At 36.0% G+C, this 18,772-nt stretch overlaps 1 protein-coding gene across 2 annotated transcripts in view; it reads left to right on the top strand.

Annotated features, from left to right (window-relative positions):
• PHIP (pleckstrin homology domain interacting protein) overlaps positions 1-18,772 on the top strand; it is a 106,658-nt gene that overhangs the window by 30,869 nt on the left and 57,017 nt on the right. For both annotated transcript variants that reach the window (XR_001876488.1, XM_017825359.1), the window contains exons 10-15: positions 5,291-5,361; positions 6,121-6,221; positions 6,336-6,376; positions 7,584-7,682; positions 9,614-9,767; positions 10,585-10,719. Coding sequence is in view for 1 of the 2 variants with exons in the window: in XM_017825359.1 (XP_017680848.1) it covers positions 5,291-5,361; positions 6,121-6,221; positions 6,336-6,376; positions 7,584-7,682; positions 9,614-9,767; positions 10,585-10,719 (601 nt within the window). In the remaining variant the exon portion in view is untranslated. The remainder of the gene's footprint in view (positions 1-5,290; positions 5,362-6,120; positions 6,222-6,335; positions 6,377-7,583; positions 7,683-9,613; positions 9,768-10,584; positions 10,720-18,772) is intronic.

Raw genomic sequence — 18,772 nt, 5'->3', positions numbered from 1 at the left:
TGAGAGTTAAGTAGGTTATACTATATGAACTGGCAGATGAATGCTTAAAAATTATCAATGGTTGGTTGAATCATGGAGTTGGATGGGATTTATCTTGAGGTAAAACTTAGGGAGGGAGAAAACTGGCACTAGTTATGGTAGGAGATTCTCAAGGGATTCCTTTCCATGGGGATATGTAATTGTAGAATGAAAATTTTAAGTGAGATGTGCTCAGCAAATATTAAAAGAATAGAAGATATTTGAGTAATGCTTTCATGTGTAAGTAGTCAGCAGATTTGATTAGACAGTGACATAGAGAAAACAGATTAGTTCAGCTGTCTCATGCGGCACAGCAAGGAAGTGGTCTAGTAACCCATGTCACACCAATGATTCATGTTTCTTAACAACAGAGTGCAGATTAAATTCTGTGACTGGATTTTTTCTTCCCTTTTTACCTTCTGTTCTGCAAGTATTTTATGTGGTGTTTGAAAAGAGAGAGGAAGCCATTAGGCTGTATTTCTTCAGTCTGGAAAGAAGCAAATGGATGAAGATGAGTCATGTACAGTCACGAGTGTGTTGAGGAGGGCATGTAATGAATAATTGCTTGTTGGCCCTTGTGATTCTAGAGGGTATCAAGTGAAGGTAGCAAGTTCCAAATTGCAAGGAGGTGGTTCTTTACAAAACATGAAACTACGTTATGAAACTCCTTGCCACAGGGTATTATGCATTATATGAGGATATTAAAAGGCATAACTCTGTGCTTTTTCTTTTTATAGGTCTTTGTTTGAACTTAGTAGAGCTGTTATGTATTTGAAATAATTGATGCTTTTTGATCCAAGGTAAAACTTGATAAAAATGTGGTAAAGTCTAAATAAGACACATATATGTCTTTTGGGACTGGAACATAACTGTATGTCCCTTTATAATATCAAATAATTGGACACCTCGAAAATATTAATTTCCTGAACTGAACTAGTTCAGGGAAACTTGTTAGTTACAGGAAGGTTTTTCTAACTGTGATCATTATGCTTATTCCAGTAAACCAAAATAAAGGATACTGGAAACTAGGAGTCCAGTGTGATTTCCCCCCCCCCACAAGGAGACTGCATTGCATGGTCAGCACATCTCAGTAATAAGTTTGTTGTCGTAACAGTTTTCAGTGAGGTGATTGCCCTTCCTTACATGTTTAGATCTGGTTCTGCTTCCAGAACTGTGGAAACATGGCTGGTTCCCTCCACATCCATTCAGTAATATGCTGGGGGAAAAAAAGTACTAGCAATATAAGAGCATCAAAGGAAAGAAAGAGGCCTGTTAATTTTTCTCATAAGGCCCTTAGGGAGGTTACTTTTTAAAAACATGATGTGTAGGCCATCTGGAAGAGAGAATCACTGGTGAAGTGGGAAGTTTGTCCTGTAAAAAATACAGACATGCTTCTGTTGAGTATCTCTAAAGGGGAGGAAAGCTGGCAAACAAGATGTGTTACCACAGTTATTCAGGCTCTGAGCTTGCTGCCCCGTATCTTGGTTCCAGCACCACTCCCACCCCAGGAAGGAGAAACTGGAGCTTTCAAGCAAGACCAAGAGTTTGAGTAGTACAGGTGAAGGGTGCTGTAACATTCTTAAGTCAGAACTTGATTTCATGCTCCTTCTGAGCTTGACTGCAGTCTGTCCTTCAAGAATGCAATTGCTATCAGTGATGTGTGTTACTAAATTATCCAATACTTCAAACGGTGACTGATGGTGAAGTTGAAATTTTAGCTACTTAAAAAAAAAATGCAGATATCCCACACCCCACTTTTTGTGCTGAGCACTGCTTGAATCATATGGCAGTGGGGTAAGAGTATGAGATGTTGGGGAGCCTCATGATGATCACGTAGTTGATTGAAGTTTCAAGATGATTGACGGTGCCAGCAGTACTTTGCTGAATTTTTTTGTGAAATACTGGAAAGGCAGAGTTGAGATACGCTATTGTGTTCAGTGTGCTCTTGAATTAAAAATAATCAGTTTTGTTTTTAACTACACTGAGAAGTGTTTCAGTGGAACCTGGCTTGGATGTTTTGGTCTACTGTATCAATTCCCTGTCTTTAACTGAAAATTGGACTTAGTTTCTCCTGGGAAGAACTCTCTGAAGGGAATCTTTGTAGCTTCTTCAGGAGATGAGGAAATTCAAAATTGTTCCTATTTCCCCACTTATAAAATAAGATCAAATATTATGGAGCAATTATTTCTCTGTAGAGATAATGAAAAATTGGAAAGCTCACTACCTTGAAAACTGTAGTATTTGCCATTAAAATAGACTTTGACATTGCTTAAAGGCCTTCTAATTCCTAGTGCCTTACTCCAGTTGTGTTTTCCTTTTTTTTTTAATCTCTGCAAATGTTTGTTTCATTCTTAGATTGCAAAAATTCTTGTAATTCAGCTTTGCCAGCAGCTCTGCTGCAGTTAATTAATTAACACTATCTCTGAAATTAGTCTTCCCATCTCGGTCTCTCAATTTTTTTTTATAACCTTATTAATTGAGGCATGTTCAGTATTTGGGTCAGGCTTATAGCCCAGTCAGGGGATGTCTGGTGACAGAGCTCTGTTTTAATGAACTACAAAAGGACACATTACAGTAGATTTGGTGTCATAGGATGAAACACAGACATTGGCACAGTTGACCACAAAATTCTCACATTGTTCAAAGGAGAGTGAGCAATCTTGTTCACATGCTTCTGTGACCAGTGTGAATGCATGTTCTTCAGTATTATAGAACCTTCTGTGTGCTGCTTTTCTTACATTGAAAAGATTTCTGACCAGGCAGTTACCATGTATGCCTAAAAGCAGTAACATTCCAAGTAGATCAGTTTCCAAAAAGAAGAATGATAAGATTGCTTGTTGCTTCAGGCAAAGAATTCAAAGGATGTGGCCCAAACAAGATGGGAAAACAGTTGAAAATTTAGGTGATGGAGACTTTTCCTGGATTCAATCTTCTGTTACTATTCTGGGTGGATAGAAAACACAGGAGTTAGATCCTGTGTCAGTTGACAGTAGGGAGGAAAGAGAAAAATCTGCCTTGGGTCATCAGAAATTGAAAAATAACGTGCTTCAAGTTGAAGGCAGAATTATTACAACTGGTCAGTGCATCAAAATTAAATTAGTTGCAGTGCAAAATATTTGCATATGTATCTTCTCTGAGACAAGAGAGTTATTGTTCTGCTTCTGCCACCTGTTTGGATCACAAGTTTCCAGTGTTAGCCTGTTACTGACAGACCATATGAACAAGGCAGTATAACTGTCTCACAGATTTGGATAGAAGAGCTTACTGTACTGCTTTTATTCTCTTCTATATTTTTTTCTCCCCTCATTTTAAAAAGAGGAAAAAAAAACTCATGAAAAATGTGTACTGATGATTTTTGACATTCCTGTTTTTGGATAACACATTGATTTCTCAATTGTCCTCAGTGTGATGTGATACTTTCTATCTGCTTTCTTATGCAGAAGATACTTGATGTTAAAGGGGCTGGTCATACATCAGAATTCAGATATGCTGAACCTTTTTCATTAATCTATGAACGAAGTCTTAATTTGGAGATGTTATATACACATCTGTTTTCTGTGAAGAAGTCTTTCTTAAGCTACTACATGACCACAATTAGGTTAGTCTGCAGGGCTTAGATGAATGAATTAATAAAACACTTAATAAGTGCATTGAGAATATTTGTAAAGTGATAGGTTACTGGGCTGCAACGAGGACAAACAATTAGCTTGGTTTCCCTGTGTTGCAAGAAATTTTACTTTTGTCCTCTTTCCTTGCTTTCCAAAAATACTGATTGCCCAACTCATTTTGAAAGACCACAGTACTGCTCTGTTGTAGAAGAATGACATAATCCTTTGTCTTCTAATGCCTAAACATGAGAGAGACATAAGTTGAAGAATTTAAATTGGTTCTCCAAACTAGAACGTAAGTGCTTACTTGCTCTATTTTGCAACTGTCCTAACTCCAAAGGCAGAGTTCGCAAACAACAGTGGAATAAAACAGCAGCCTGTTTATCTATTTACACTTGTTCCAAATTATATAAGCTGCATATTGAATTGTCTGATAGTTCTTTTTATATTAGTATCTCAGTTAAGGAGGATTTCAGCTATTTTGTAAAATAGATCATTGTCTTGTTTAGTCTATCTTGCTGTGAAGTTTGCTTTCACAAATCTGCAGGGAGTTACCTTAAAACTCCTAAAGGAAAGGTCAAAGAAAGAGCCTATGCTGAATGGACAATTTGGAGAAAGATTGCTGATGTTTATTACTTTATTTTATGCATTAGAATCACTAAGGTTAAATGCTTATTGCTTTGAGATAGCTATAACTGATCAGTGGAGAAAGATCTCTTTTGCATCTGCCTTCAGCTGAAATGAATTATATAGGCCATTTTGCTTTTAAAAGAGAACATTTTGGATAAATTTTGAATATGCATTGTTTTATGTTAGAAGAAATCTTTAGTGATGACAAATGTGGGTGTAGTGCTGCTGTTCTCTAGTAAGTTAATTCTTTGAGGGAAGATTGCAGATGGCATACTATGCAAGACCACCTACTGGTTTGAGGTTGCTGCAGTGCATGAACAGAATTGAAGTAGTGATTGAAGAACGTGATCTGATTTGGTTTGGTTTTACACACTCCTAAAGTGCCAGATCCACTGAAGCTTTAGTTCTGCTTCCACATCAGGCTCTGAAATGCCTAGTGGAAAGCAAGGGCCATAAAGTGAAATCCCTTACAAATTTCTAACCATTGTCCTGAGAGTATTTTGAGGAGTATTTGAAACTAGCCCACAAAGAATATATGTCCTTTGAAGAAACTCTTATATTCTAATACTGTGAAAAACTCCAAATTTATTTAAATTTTTCTGTTATCCTTGTTTATAAAGAGTGCCAAGCTCTGTTTCTCTCTTGTAAAAGCAGCCATGTGCTGCAGGAGAAAACTAGAGATCCACTACACCCGGTGGTTTAAAACTGAACTTCATGGGCAACTGGCTCTGTTCTGCTTTGCTGATGACTTTAGGAGAGTGTTTTGTATAGAATTATCAGAGGAAAGAGAGGAATGGGATTTAAGTTGTGATACAACTCTCCTTGATACATTGATTACTTAGTCCATCTTAGTCCATCTTAGTCCGATCCCTAAAGATCGGATCATGAAGCATAGTCACACGAAGTTGTTTATAGATGGGCAGCCATCTGTTCTTTCATGTTTAATTTTATCCTTCTGTGCTTTATTTCTATGATACTGACTTATTATTTTGAAGCCCTATTAGGAAATTATTCAACTGTTTCTTTATTTGTAGTCCAAGGCCAACGAAGTTTACAGAACGTCCTCGACCTGGAGTCCAAATGATCTGTTCTTCTTTTAGTGCTGGTAAAAGACTTTATTTCCCCCCCCCTTTGTATCAATGTAAGAAGTCATTTGAAGAGTAAAATAAAGTACAGTACAGTTACTGTAGCATATTTTTTGTTAATAAGATGGATTTGAGTTAAAGTGGCTGTTAAAAACTCCCAAATATTTAAAATAGAAATTTAGAATTTATGCATTAATGCTTGGCCTATGAAAATTCTTGAAAACGATTAAATATGAAATGTTGAAAGTAAGTCTCTTGTGACTGCAAATCTTTTTAAAACATGATACAAAACCTTTTTCTCAGAATGATTCTGAGAGTCAGCTTTATCTGAGGTGTAATTTATAGGGATTTGTACAAGAAGGTGTTGGTTACTGAGTTCTCACGGTTTGAATTTCATTGATTCCAGAGCTGGCAACAGAAGAATGCAACATAAATAATTGGATAAAATGTTAAAATGTACTGAAGTTCTAGTTCCATTTAATTTTAGGCTTCTAAGGGCTTAGTTGCAAGCAAATTACTCTAGTTAGCTAATCTTTCAGATACATCTGCTAATGCATATTTGTCTGACAGTATATGTGAGGTAATTTAATTCCAGTTAAACTTTTGAGTTTCTAAATCTTCTTTTTACTTAAAGGTCAGTTACAGGCGTAGCTGAAATGAGATACATCTATAAATTTCAGAGAATAAGTTGAAATACTTGATGTTACATCCCTTTGAAGATGCTGTAATAACAGTAGATTTCCCTCTTTTCTTAAGTCTTATCTGTTTGTTTTTCTCAGGTGGAATGTTTTTGGCCACTGGGAGTACAGATCACATCATTAGGGTTTATTTCTTTGGATCAGGTCAGCCAGAGAAGATATCAGAGTTGGAGTTTCATACTGTAAATACTTTTTAAAAATTACATATGTATTTGATTAAAATAATAATTTGGATAAAATGGGATAAATCAGAGAAATTTGATTTTTTTCTTTTTCTACTCTTTTTTTTTGTACAGGACAAAGTTGACAGCATTCAGTTTTCTAATAGTAGTAGCAGGTAAGCACAATATTTATTCTGATCTAGTCTTTTGACATTTGTGAATACTAGTTTCTGGAAGTAGTTATTAAAAAAAAACAACTTTCTGTTATGAGTTTCATCCAGTAAAATCATGTATAGCTATTGGAGTCTCACTGTTTCATTTTAATAGTACTTCTTCAGTTTTGCAGTTGTTTTCATTGTAATGATGAAAGTATTTTGAATTTGCCAAAATTAAGGAGTATAAAAATAGTTGAAATTTCTTCCTAAGAAATGTATGTATGTATATATATTCACATATAAAATACATGCATTTTTAGATATATTTTAATATGTAAACATTTTTTTCAGTTAAATGACTTCTGGATACAGAAAAAACATCAAACTAGATCTAACAATATTTTGTTTAGCTAGGCTAATGTTTTTTCAATGTTTAACTAAGTTCTGGATGTTGGATATGAAGGATGCTAAAGAAAAAAGTTCAGTTTCTTATGAAGTATCTGACAAATTTATTTGATGTTCTAATGTACACTTTTATCATGATATATTTTGCTCCACCCACCTCTTTCTCCTCCTCCTACCTCTGAACCTCAGGAAAAAAAGAGTGGGGGAGAAACTCAAGCTGGGAAATAATAAATGTCTTCAGATAAATATCGTAATACTTATACAGTGCTAGCTTATTCTTGGCCACTGGGAGTAGAGATCACATCATTAGGGTTCATTTTTTTGGATCAGGTCAGCCAGAGAAGATATCAGAGTTGGAGTTTCATACTGTAAATACATTATAGGAGTAGGTTTTGGTTTAAATCAAGTCTGTACTTTTGCTGGCAGGGCTCTCCTGGCCCCTCAGCTGTTTTTACCCCTTCAGTTTCTTCCTTAGCTTTACCTAATGTAGTAGCATCAGTCTTAGGATGCTCATTGGGTTATGGTGTTCCTGTGCCAGAGCCATGTCATAACTCAGCAAAGCTCACCAAAGGTCAACGAACAGTTAGTTTGGAAGGGGTTCAGGATAGGGAAGCAGGTTTGACTTTTTGCAGGCCTTTGATTTTTTTGCTGGTATGGGAAGGGGTTTTCACCTCAAACCATTTGTACAGCATTCTGACACTCTTTGAACTTTTTACTCATAGCTTCCTTTTTTGAGTTCTAAATTCTGGAATTTAATTTTCAAGTGTCTTTTCTGTACAGATCTGCCTTTGATCTCTGAGTAACTTTTTTCCCCTTTTGTTAGATTTGTGAGTGGAAGCCGTGATGGAACAGCACGAATCTGGCAATTTAAGCGAAAGGAATGGAAAAGCATTTTGTTAGATATGGCTACTCGCCCAGTGGGGTAAGTGATGTAAAATGTTCTGCTATCAGATAGATTCTGGAGGGCCATTGATATAATTTAGTGACTTATTAAAAAAAATAAAATAAAAAAGACTGCAAGAGAAAAGAAGAAGTGGGGCATAAATTCTTATTGGTTAAATGTGTATAGCTCTTGAAATCCAATGAAAATAGATATTTGACTACATATTCAGCTGTGGAAGCTAGCTTGTCCTAATACAAGCTCCACTAGTATTTTGATTAGATTAAAAGAATAAAAATTATTCAAAACCCATTAAAGGTCTTATTTATATGGCTTAGACATTTATTTCTTGAGCAAGAAAACCAGGTCAGATCTGTTCTTGAGACTGAGCAGAACAGGGTTCTTTTCATAGAGCATGCCAGAGCAAATAAATCACTTACTCTTTAATGGGTTCTCATTTGTTAAAACAAATTTACAAGGGGTATGAGAAACTTCTGTACACTAGAACAAGCAACAAAAGAGGCTTGAAGATGGAGAATTACTTAGTAGGAATTGTGACTTGTACCTTTTTATTTTGGCATGAAGATGTTTTCCAGTTGACATATTAAAAAGATGTACAATGGATTTAAGGGATAAACCTTCTTCCCCTTACTATTCATATGGAGTGGTTTGAAGAACTACTGTTTAGTAGAAAAAAAATTAAAATGTTTTCAGGAGTAATATTGTGGAAATATATATGAGAGATCAAGAGAGGGATGGAAGAGAAGGCTAACTAAGCTGTAATTTAGTTAGATGTTTAAATGGAACAGTATCTTGTTAGTTATGGACAGATGCAACAAAGCATGACTATCAAACTGTTGGACAGGAGTATATAAAATGCTGGTACTTTGATAATAGACCGAGTTACTCTCAGTAAAAATTCTTAATTTTAACTGATTCTGGAGAAAATAAGTACAGATTCTTCTTCATTGTGGTCATAAATGCTGAACTTGTCCAAGAACGTGAACTGCTCATTTCTGTAAAGCACCTTTAGCAGAATTCTGTTTTGTTCTTGTGACTAGAGGGATAAGTGCAATTCCAAATTTGATCTTTTCTACACAAGCACAGTTTTATCAAAGAAAATGAAGTTGCTGCACTGAAAGGGGAAGAGTGAATTCAGCTTATAAAGCCTCCTGGGTTCTGCATCAAATCTAGAAAGGAATCTGGCCATAACTGCATTTTCTATTATTGAGTTGTACAATATATACCATTTTGTAATGTGTTGTAGTGCTTTCTATATGGAAGATTCTGTATTTGTCTATCTACTTGGTGTTAACATGCTCTTGTTGCATTTGGCTGATAGTTTCCCAGAAATAAATGTGCTTGAGAATTCAAGGGTGATTAGCCTTTAAACCACACTGACAAAAATGTAATTTTGGAGTATTCTGGTAGATTATATTACAGATGACTACTGTTTGGATTTCATGCAAGATTAAGCACCATTATTACCAATAGTAAAGTGATACAGGGGTAGTGGTGTACTACTAAATGTAGTCTGAGAATTTAACTAATTTAAAGGTGTAGAATACTTTTCTCCATATTTCAAACTACTTAATACAAATATTCTCCGGGACAAATTAATGTTCATAAGTTGATTAGTTTGGATTTTCATTCTTTAGATGTCACAACAAATACTGTAGCTATCAAATTTAATTGAGTTAGGTCATGTATCAGAGGGCATTTTCTGGAAAAAACAGATCAACATATTATGTAAGATACTAAGAAGACCCTGTAATTGTTTAAGTATCTACAATTCTTTGTAATTGTATGTGCTACATAATGGAAAATATCTTTCATTTCTCCAGTTTCTTAAAGAAGTAATGCATCTGTTCTTAATAATACAGCAAAATACAGAAATACTTCTACTTGTTAGTAGCATTAAACTATTTTGGCATACTGGGATTGCTTTGAATTTTTTTGCTCTTTGGTTTTAGACAAAGTTTGCAAGGAGTTGAAGATAAGATCACAAAGCTGAAAGTGACCATGGTGGCATGGGACCGCCATGACAACTCTGTTATAACTGCAGTAAATAACATGACTCTGAAAGTTTGGAATTCTTTTACTGGCCAACTCATCCACATTCTCATGGTAAAGTGTACCATCTTGATTTATCTATCCTGAATGCAAAATTTATGTGTACATCATCAACATTCTTCCTCATATGTTTTTTCCTATCTGAAAACTGCCTTGACAAATGTTTCCAGATAATTGAAGTGCAATAGAGATGTCTGTGAGCTGCTTATTAGAAAATAAAGCTTTAAAGTTGCAAATAACCCCTGCTGTTCAAGATATCTGAAACTGACTTTGGACTCTTTGGTTTTGGTTTTTTTTACTGAAGTGCCATCTTGAAGGAGAGAAGGAAACAGTTGTTGGATTTTTTTTTGCCTTTATTTAATGTGATAAATGTTTTGAAATACTGTTAATGGATAAATTTGCCCTGTTTAAGCAGACACTTGTGCAACCTAGTCATTCCATGAGTCACATCATTCCACAAAAAATTAGTCTTCTAGCTAAAATAAATCAATAATTTTACTAATATGTTTTTTTTTTTTTGTAACTGAGAAAATGGGTAACTCTAGGTAACTAGATGCTCTGCTTAGAGATGAAAATACTTAGTGCAAAGCTTTAAAATAAAGTATTAATTTTGGAAATGTTGTTCTCTAATTTTTTTGTATATTTGATTCTTTATTGGTTTAAATTAAATTCCTAACTAATACTCTGCCTAAAAAAATGGAAATCTGTGGAATGTTAAGACCCCAAATTACCAAATGCTAAAGTGTCATCAAAATAGTTCTTTGGACATTTTCATAGTTTGATGTGGCAGTTGCTAGTGTTACCATATCGAATTCTTAGGTAAGTATTTGAGACAATACTCTTGTTCTTCTTGGTGTGTCTTTATTTTCAGGGGCATGAAGATGAAGTGTTTGTGCTTGAACCTCATCCGTTTGATCCAAGAGTTCTCTTCTCTGCTGGACACGATGGAAATGTCATAGTTTGGGATTTGGCAAGAGGGGTCAAAATCCGATCTTACTTCAACATGGTAATTATTGTGTTTTATGCAGATATGCCAAAGAAACCCTTTTGAAGTTTTTGTTTTTAGTACGTTCTTATATAGACCATCTTGAAGCATGTGTATAGGGCAAGGTCCTGCATCTGGTGAAGTCAAGAGAAATTGCTGTTCAGTTTAGTGGGGCAAAGAGTAAATCTGTAATGTAAGAGGTTGTTCCTTTGGCTGTATTTTGTAGTGTTGTCTTTCTATATGCTTGATCCACATAAAATTGGAGTGTTAGCTACATTGTCAGAGATCATGCCTAAGAGACAGGGTCACAGAGACCCTCCTTTAGTGCTCTGTTTCCTGCCTGGGGAGCCAAGGTAGAACTTGGTTTATTTTTGCATTACTAATTCTTAATCTGGCTGAAGCTCTTCAGGAGTTACCTGATCTCATACAATGTTGCGTGCTGCCTTGACCCACTGGACTGAGTACTTTCAACCTTTCTGTGTAGAGCTCCTCCACATGCAGGTTTCAGATTTGGTCTGTTCTGCACTAAACTAATTCTTCTGCAAGGTGGATGCAATAGGTATTTTCATCTGTTCCATTGTACATATCTTCTTCCTCAAAGAGGTAATGATGTGTTATGCAATTAAGACTTTATCTCCTGGAGAAAATTACAGAAGTCTTTGTAGAATATGCTGAATTATTTGGAATGCTGAGAGTAGACAAATGGGCTTCAGCCATAGTGGAATGGCAGTCTTGCAGACCAGCGTAAAGAAGATCATCTGAAGAAGAGACCTACCATAGACATACTCTCAAAAAAGGGGTGTTTAGCATGCAGTCAAGCCAGGAAGGTCACTCTGAACCTGAAGAAAAATTTTGACATGTGCACTACAGTACAGTTCATAAAATCTGAGGAAATTCAGCCAAGCTGAATCAGAGAGAGAGCAACTGAAACTGCTTCAGCACTGGCCTAGGTTCAGTAGTGTTCCCTCTGCATTGGTTTCTGTAACTGAACTTATGAAGGATCCAAGACAATCATCTTGGAGCTATGAGCACAGATCTTCATTACTGGGTGCTGATCCCTGTTACCAGTTGAGGTCTATGTTCTCACTGAATTGTTAGCTTGCCTTTCCAGTACTACTTAAAATGGATCTATGGTGATTTTCATGAAGTTTAAGGTTAGAAGAGGCTGAGCTCATCTGTTTTTTATAAGGCAAGGCCATTTAAGAGCTATCAGGATCTAAATTACGGGTGCCTGTGATGTCAGGCAACCCCTGAAAGACTGAAATACTTATTTTGAGAGTGCAGTGCAACACAAACACCTAAAAAGCATAGAAGTCATATATGTTTTAAGATCTTCAGAGTCAGAGAAATTTGTAGGCAATCAGAAGATCTCGCCAGCTAGTAAACTGTACTTAATGCTAGAAATTAATATGAGAAAGTCTGTCTGCTGTGTGAGATAAGGGGAATTGTAAATCTGGCAATCAGTTTGTCTCCAACTTGTTGATTAAGTTGTATGAGCCAGGCATGCAAGAGAGGCATCTCTGTATGGTCTGAATATTTCTCCAGCCAATCTTCTGTGTTCGATGCTTCAAAGGACATGGATGAAAATGAGAGGTTTCCTTAGATGACAGGGTTAGGGAGAGGACGTTGCACAGTTACCTTGCAGAGCTGCAAATGTTAAGTGTTCTGGTTTACTACAGGAAGGCACAAATACATACAGAGCTGCCAGTTATCTCCATTTCTTAAATGACATACTAGCTGGGAACATCAGTAGATTAGCCACTATTAAATTATTCTGAAAAGCACTATTACCTTCACTGACTTGCTCAATGTCATCTCATACTTCTGATAAACAGTATTTGCATTTCTGTTAAGGGGATGGGGAATTTTTACAGATTGGGTTCTTTTGGATCAAAGAGGGAACATCATCTGGAGCAACCAAACCTAAGAGTTGAATGACGTGAGATATCTGCTTTACCATTCAAGACCCTCTCATTATCATTGCCTGGTCTGTGGTACCAGAACTACCGCTGGGTGACTTTATCATAGCAACAGCTCCTTAAAAAGTTGAGACCTTGGGAATGTTGGCTGAATTAGCAGATTCATAAATGACTGTTGGCTTAATGTTAGTCCAGTCAGGTATTCCTGTCTTAGATGCATTGCTTTTACATTGAAAGCCTTGTGGCAAATCCCTAAAGCAGAGATGGATATTTTTAAGTTGCTTTCTATCCTATTTCAAATGCCTTCATTGTCAGCATAAAAAAAATAAATTAAATTCGAGGGATGCAAGCAGTGTCAATCAGTTTGAAACTTAATTCTTTTATCTAGTCAATGAATGTGAAATTGCAGAGAAAGCCATAGTAACCAAGTATACTTTTTGTTTTGCATTTAACTTGAACTTTGATTCCTCCATTTATTTGTGCCTTACTGGTTACAAATCAGTCCCACTAGGTGACTCTGGTTATGCTACAGAACGTTCTCTTCCAGGTTTTTAAACTTAAGATTTGCTATTAAATCAATTGTCACAGTCATGGTTAATGTGAAGAATGTTTGGTCTGTTTGCCAGATTTTGGTCTTTATGATTTATAATAATCTTAGTCCCATGAATGTCACATGGGTTTACTTTCAGTAAGTATATATATTTTATCTAGTTCACGTTTTGACCTGTAGTCTTTATTTCATTTGGTCTAGTTGTGTAAGCATTCAAAACTGGTTTAATTCAGTGACCTGAGTCACCTAAACTCATGGAATGTATTTGCTATGCCAGAGAGTGAAATTTGCTATAGAAATATCAAGAGTGTGAGATGGCTAAGCTTTTTAGGCAATTTTGAGATGGAACAAATAAGTCCTGAGATGGTTTTAAATTGCATGTGCGAATGCAGCTATTTGTTTTTTGGCCTATATAATATTTGTGCCAGTCCTGAATTAAACAGCTGCTAATGAAGAATGTGTTCTTGGTGTATTTGTCATTCGTTTTTCCAAGGAACCAATGAGTTTGTGGCTTTAGTGTTGTAATATTAGGCAGTTTCACATGCTGTATTTCCCAGGTACAACTGAGCATTCCAAAAAGACAGAGCAATAAACCTTAAGTGGTTACTGCAGCCAACTGTTCCAGACCTTATATATTTCACAAAAATAGTGTTATTGCTACAGAAGAACAGCACAGACCCTTGTAAATGTTTAAATTGTTGCTCATTTTGCTGAACAGTGTATGAGATATAGGTGTTTTAGTGGATGATCCAGGGGAAAAAATATGCTGAATGGTGGGCTGTCTAGTGAAAGCAACTGCTTGATAATGTACATAGAGCTATATTTGAAATACAGCTCCTTACTAAAGCTGCAACGAGCCATGTTTCCCTTGTGAGGTTAGGCACCTTTCCAACAACTGAGGGAGGTCCCTGCTTTCCCGAAGGAGGGCACAGGAACAGGTGGCACTCACCTTTTGGGATTGTCTTAGCCGTAGAACTGGAAAATGGAAGACCTAGATTCTGTTCTCTCCTTGGTGGTAAGGTGCTCAGTTCAACATCTGCCAGTTGCCTAGGAGGACATCTCGGCTATAGATGTCTAGACAGGACTTCTTCCCAGTTTTCCCCTGAACTTGTGCCGCTGTGGAGAGATCATGTTCTAGGTAAATTAGAAAGTGGTAGAAATTATCTTTGGCTTCAGGCAGACTTGAATTTGTAGGATGAGTGTTCTGTTAGGTCGTAAGTAGAAGCTGTACACCATTTAGTTCTTGTCATAGCGTCTGTTTTCTTTCAGGTGTTCTCACTAAGTTGCTTCTTAATAGATCTGACACTGTTGGTTTCTTAGGAATGCCAGGGTTGTCACTTAGATGGTATATGCTTCAGCTTAGCCTTAACATTTTTAGTTCCCTTAGGCCTTAGGCAGAAGTTTCTCAATTCTGAGAATGTACGAGGGGAAAAAAGAAAACTACTGGGACTTATTATCTTCCACATCAAAAAGATATCTAGTAATGTTAGGCAGATGCACAACTTTTTGTTTGGTTTGGTGATTTAATTTTGGTTGGTGTTGCAATTTGGACATTGAGTACTGGAGTTCCTTGAGTCTGACCCTAATTAGGTTTGTGGTGTTACAGTGCTGCCCTTGATTGTTATTTTTTGGACTCCTGTTGTTTCCTTTAAGCAGTATCTTTTGAGGCTGAGCTCTGCTGATTCAGACTGCTTGCAGAAAGCGTTCTGTCTGGGGCCTTTGAGTGTAGGTTTCTCCTGTGATAAAGCTGATAGTTCTTGTCCTATGAGTGAGCTACCCTGTAGAAGAATATTAAAAGAAGTTTCCTAAAAGATTTTAGGTTCTATACAGCCCTGTAGTTCTGGTCTTTTCCTTTGGGTTGTTTGTTTGGTTTTTTGTTTTGGTTTGGTTTGGTTTGGTTTGGGTTTTTTTGTTAGTTTGTTTTTCTTTAAATTTTTTTTTAATAACTTGGTTTACAGCATATCTTTATGAACAGTTGCAGGAACATATGGTGACTCCTGTTACTTAAAATTATGCTGTTGAAAGTATGAAGACTATACTACAGTAGCAAGAAAGATTGGGGGAGAGCAGGCATTTTTGCAGTCTTTCTCACTGTAAAATATTGAAATTTTTACTGCATTTTTGAATGTCATTGCTTTGCCTAAATCTGATATATGACTTGGCAGATTCTGTAGGTAGACATTGCAATTACTGAATCAGAAAACTTGTGTTTTAGTTGATAAAGCCTTAGCCTTACGATGTTTAAGAAATCGTTGTATAATGTAGAAATTAGTCAAGTAGGAGTATTGAAGCCTTTCAAGAAAAAAATTATTCTTCTGGTCAACAGATTTCCAAAAAATCTCAAACAAAACTAACAACAAAAGACCTTTAATGGCTAGATGTTGCTCTTCTGTCTTACTGGATTGACTCTCATTGTGAGTTGCATCTTTGAGAAGTGAGGCTTTGCTGTAGCCAGCAGTGTGCCTTCTTACGTCTGACATGATTCATGTGCCTCAGGGGCTTCCTGTGTGCCTGAAAGCCTTTTACTTATTTGTAATCTTAATGTGTTCCCGATTGCAAAGTGTTCATTCGGACTGATTCTTATTACATTACTGGAGCTTTAAGACAATCTTTCTGAGCATGGTCATGTATTGTGGTGTCCTTTGCAACATGCTCTGTGTGGTAGTTCTGGAGCCAGGAAATGTGGCCTTAGTCCTTTCATCGTATTCTGAAGAATGCTTTGAAATACTGATACAAAAAGAATGTTTTTACGATCTTGTATTAAATTCACAGATCCGAATACTTCAAAATCCTCCTACCTTTGCGACTGTCTGACTTGCTGGAAAGCTAAGCCACCTTAGCCTTTGACACTTAAAGGTCACACTGTATATTTCTAACTGTTGTGAATTTGATGATGAGTCTTTTTCTAAATGCCAAAGCATTTCATCAGAGCACGTAGAAATACCAGGAGTATGTTTCAGAAATGCATGAGAATTTTAAATATGTTAACTAGTGATTTGAAGCAACTTTCTGATTCTTTTGGAAGAGGAGAATGAAAAAGAAATTCTTACTGAACCTGCTCTCCCCCTTTCCCACCCTCAGTTTCCTTTGAAATGACAAATAACTCAGTTATATTTGTGAAAGAAAAGCTTTAATCTCTCCCAGAAACAGCACTGTCTGTTATCCTCTGTGTTGCTGTGTAAATGTTGCTTGCCCTGGAAACTATATTGGTAGTTCAGGAGTAGTGGATGTTTGTGTAAGTCTTAGTGCTTGAATTGGTGTTTGTTTTTCTTATGCCCTCTGTCCCACTTTTATGGAAATGGTCAGAAAAAAGAAATAAACCAAAACAAACCTTTAAAATTGCAAAGTGTGAGGGGAAGGCTGACCTGCCTGTTGCATCACTATTGGAGAAGGTACAGGCCAAAGTTGCATTTCTTGGCTATTTTTGAAAAACTCTGATCCTGGAGCTAAGACATGCTGTTTCACTGAGACCTAGAAGGACGGTGTCATTGATAGCTGTAGTTCCTGTAAGGTAAAATGAGGCTTTTTACAGGTTTTCATGTGTCCAGGGGAAGAGATTTGTTTTTGGGTTTGTTTTTTTTTTTAACTGGGGCATGTTTTCATCTAGATCTCTGTACTAGAATCCCAGCTATTTGCTTTGATTCTAGACACTCTCCTGTTGGAAACTCATGATGAATGGTCCCACACTTTCATGTAAAATGCATTAGTTAAATTTTATGTAAACAGGCATTGTATCCAGAACTAGAAAGCCTGTAACTTGTTGTCATTTGAGTATATTCTTTCTAATATATTTATTAATTATCAATAGATTATGAAACTTAGACCTTAAATATGAACATTTTTTAAACGAAGTAAGGACTTTTGTGTTTATTTCACAAAGTGTTTGATAGCTTACTCAAAGATTTGACCAGTGGGATAAGCATAGTTTCTTCTATCTGTATTAAAAAACATGCTTTAAAACAGGTACTATGTAAACAGCTGAATTGAAAAGTGTTGCTTTTCTAATGAGTTCAAGTTCTGCAGTTGCAATTTTTGTTTTAATTTAGTAACATTATTTGGTCCAACTTCATTTTAAATTCTCAGCCCAGAAGCAAATTAGTTAGAATTTTCGGATAAAATTTGGATTTAACTGCATAAAAAAAGTTTGGTGGTGTGGTTTTTTTTGTTGTTCTTTTTTCTTCTAAAGAAATATTGTGACAACTAAAAGATAAATGGGGACAAAACTTTTTTTTCTGAAAGTATGAAAGGACATCTTACTGGAATCTCATATAAGTAGTTATGGATCCTTTCAGCAAGATTAAGTTACATGACTTGGCATTATATTGCCACATCAAAACCTAAATGTAGTCATTCTCCTTAACAGGTATATTAGTAGGAAACAGCAGTTCTAAAGTTCTTGGTCCTGAAAAACTTTTTAAATTACTTAAAAATAAACTGTTGTTGAATATAGAGTACAACAGGCATAAGCCACTTATCAGTGGCAGTAACAGACTTGGAGGGGTTTTTTTGTTTATGTTCTTGGTTGTAGTTAGGAAAGTACTGCAGAAGTCAATAATCCTTGAGGGGAAAAAAACCCCAACCCAACAAAAAAAAAAAAACCCAAACCAAATCCAAAAAAGCTTGTAGCCTTGCAGCAGGATAAAAATGTTAATGAGTCTGCAAACTTTTTAGCTATGGAATTGCAAAAGTTTGAATGTCTTCTACTTTCAACTATAGAATTGTAAAAATTGAATGTCTTATCCTGTCTTACCAAGTTGACTAGTAGCTTGGGTTGGCTTCTCTAGTAATGTCTCAAATTTGATGGGACAGTTCTTGTTATCAGAAATATGAAAATACAGAGCTGTGGTTGAGAAATCTGGTCGGGATTTCTTAGCAAGATTTAAGACCAGCTATTTAGCATGACTGACTTAATGTATTTATTTTACCACAAATTACAGAGAAAGTACCTCAGAGGGGAAAAGTTGTCACAGCTTGTGTATGTTGTTTTCAAGCAAACATGAATAATTCCTCTGTCGGCACTATTTAATTTTTAGAGAAAGGATTATATAGTGTTATTTTAAAATTCAGTTAATTTTGAATTTAATTTTTAATCTCTATATGTGAATGTCAGGTACATGAAGTGAGACAGTTATGTAAATAAAACTTGATAGACATTTTTGAAAAGCTGTAGTGCTTATGCCTGGGTATTTCTAAAGTACTGTTTGTGAAGAACAAAGGTTTTATTTCACTGGGAGATCTCTGCATCTGCACTTGAGAAGAGCAAGTGCTTTCCAGCATCTGCTTTCCTTCCTTAAAGGATTACAACGTGACCCTATTTCTAATACTTACCACAGCAAAAGTTAGTTAGAAGAACAGGTGTGTTGGAAGGATCTTGGAATGGTGCAGGACTGCTCATGAAAACCTTATTTACTTATTAGTCTACTGTAATAGCTTTCATTAGACTATGTTTTAACTTTTTATGGAGTGAAGTATGTAATGCTTTCTTACAATCAAGAGAATATAACTTGTTTGTGAATACTCACAAACTTATTTTTAGGTCCCTTGATTTCCTGACCCATCTTAAAGTTTAGACCCAAGCTCTTATGACTGTGCTATAGTAAAGAAA

The sequence above is a fragment of the Lepidothrix coronata genome, unplaced genomic scaffold, assembly GCF_001604755.1.
Source record: "Lepidothrix coronata isolate B3197 unplaced genomic scaffold, Lepidothrix_coronata-1.0 Scaffold4, whole genome shotgun sequence".
Classification (NCBI taxonomy): Eukaryota; Metazoa; Chordata; class Aves; order Passeriformes; family Pipridae; genus Lepidothrix; species Lepidothrix coronata.
The sequence above is the reverse complement of the archived record's forward strand: the minus strand, read 5'-3'. Positions and strand labels throughout refer to the sequence as shown.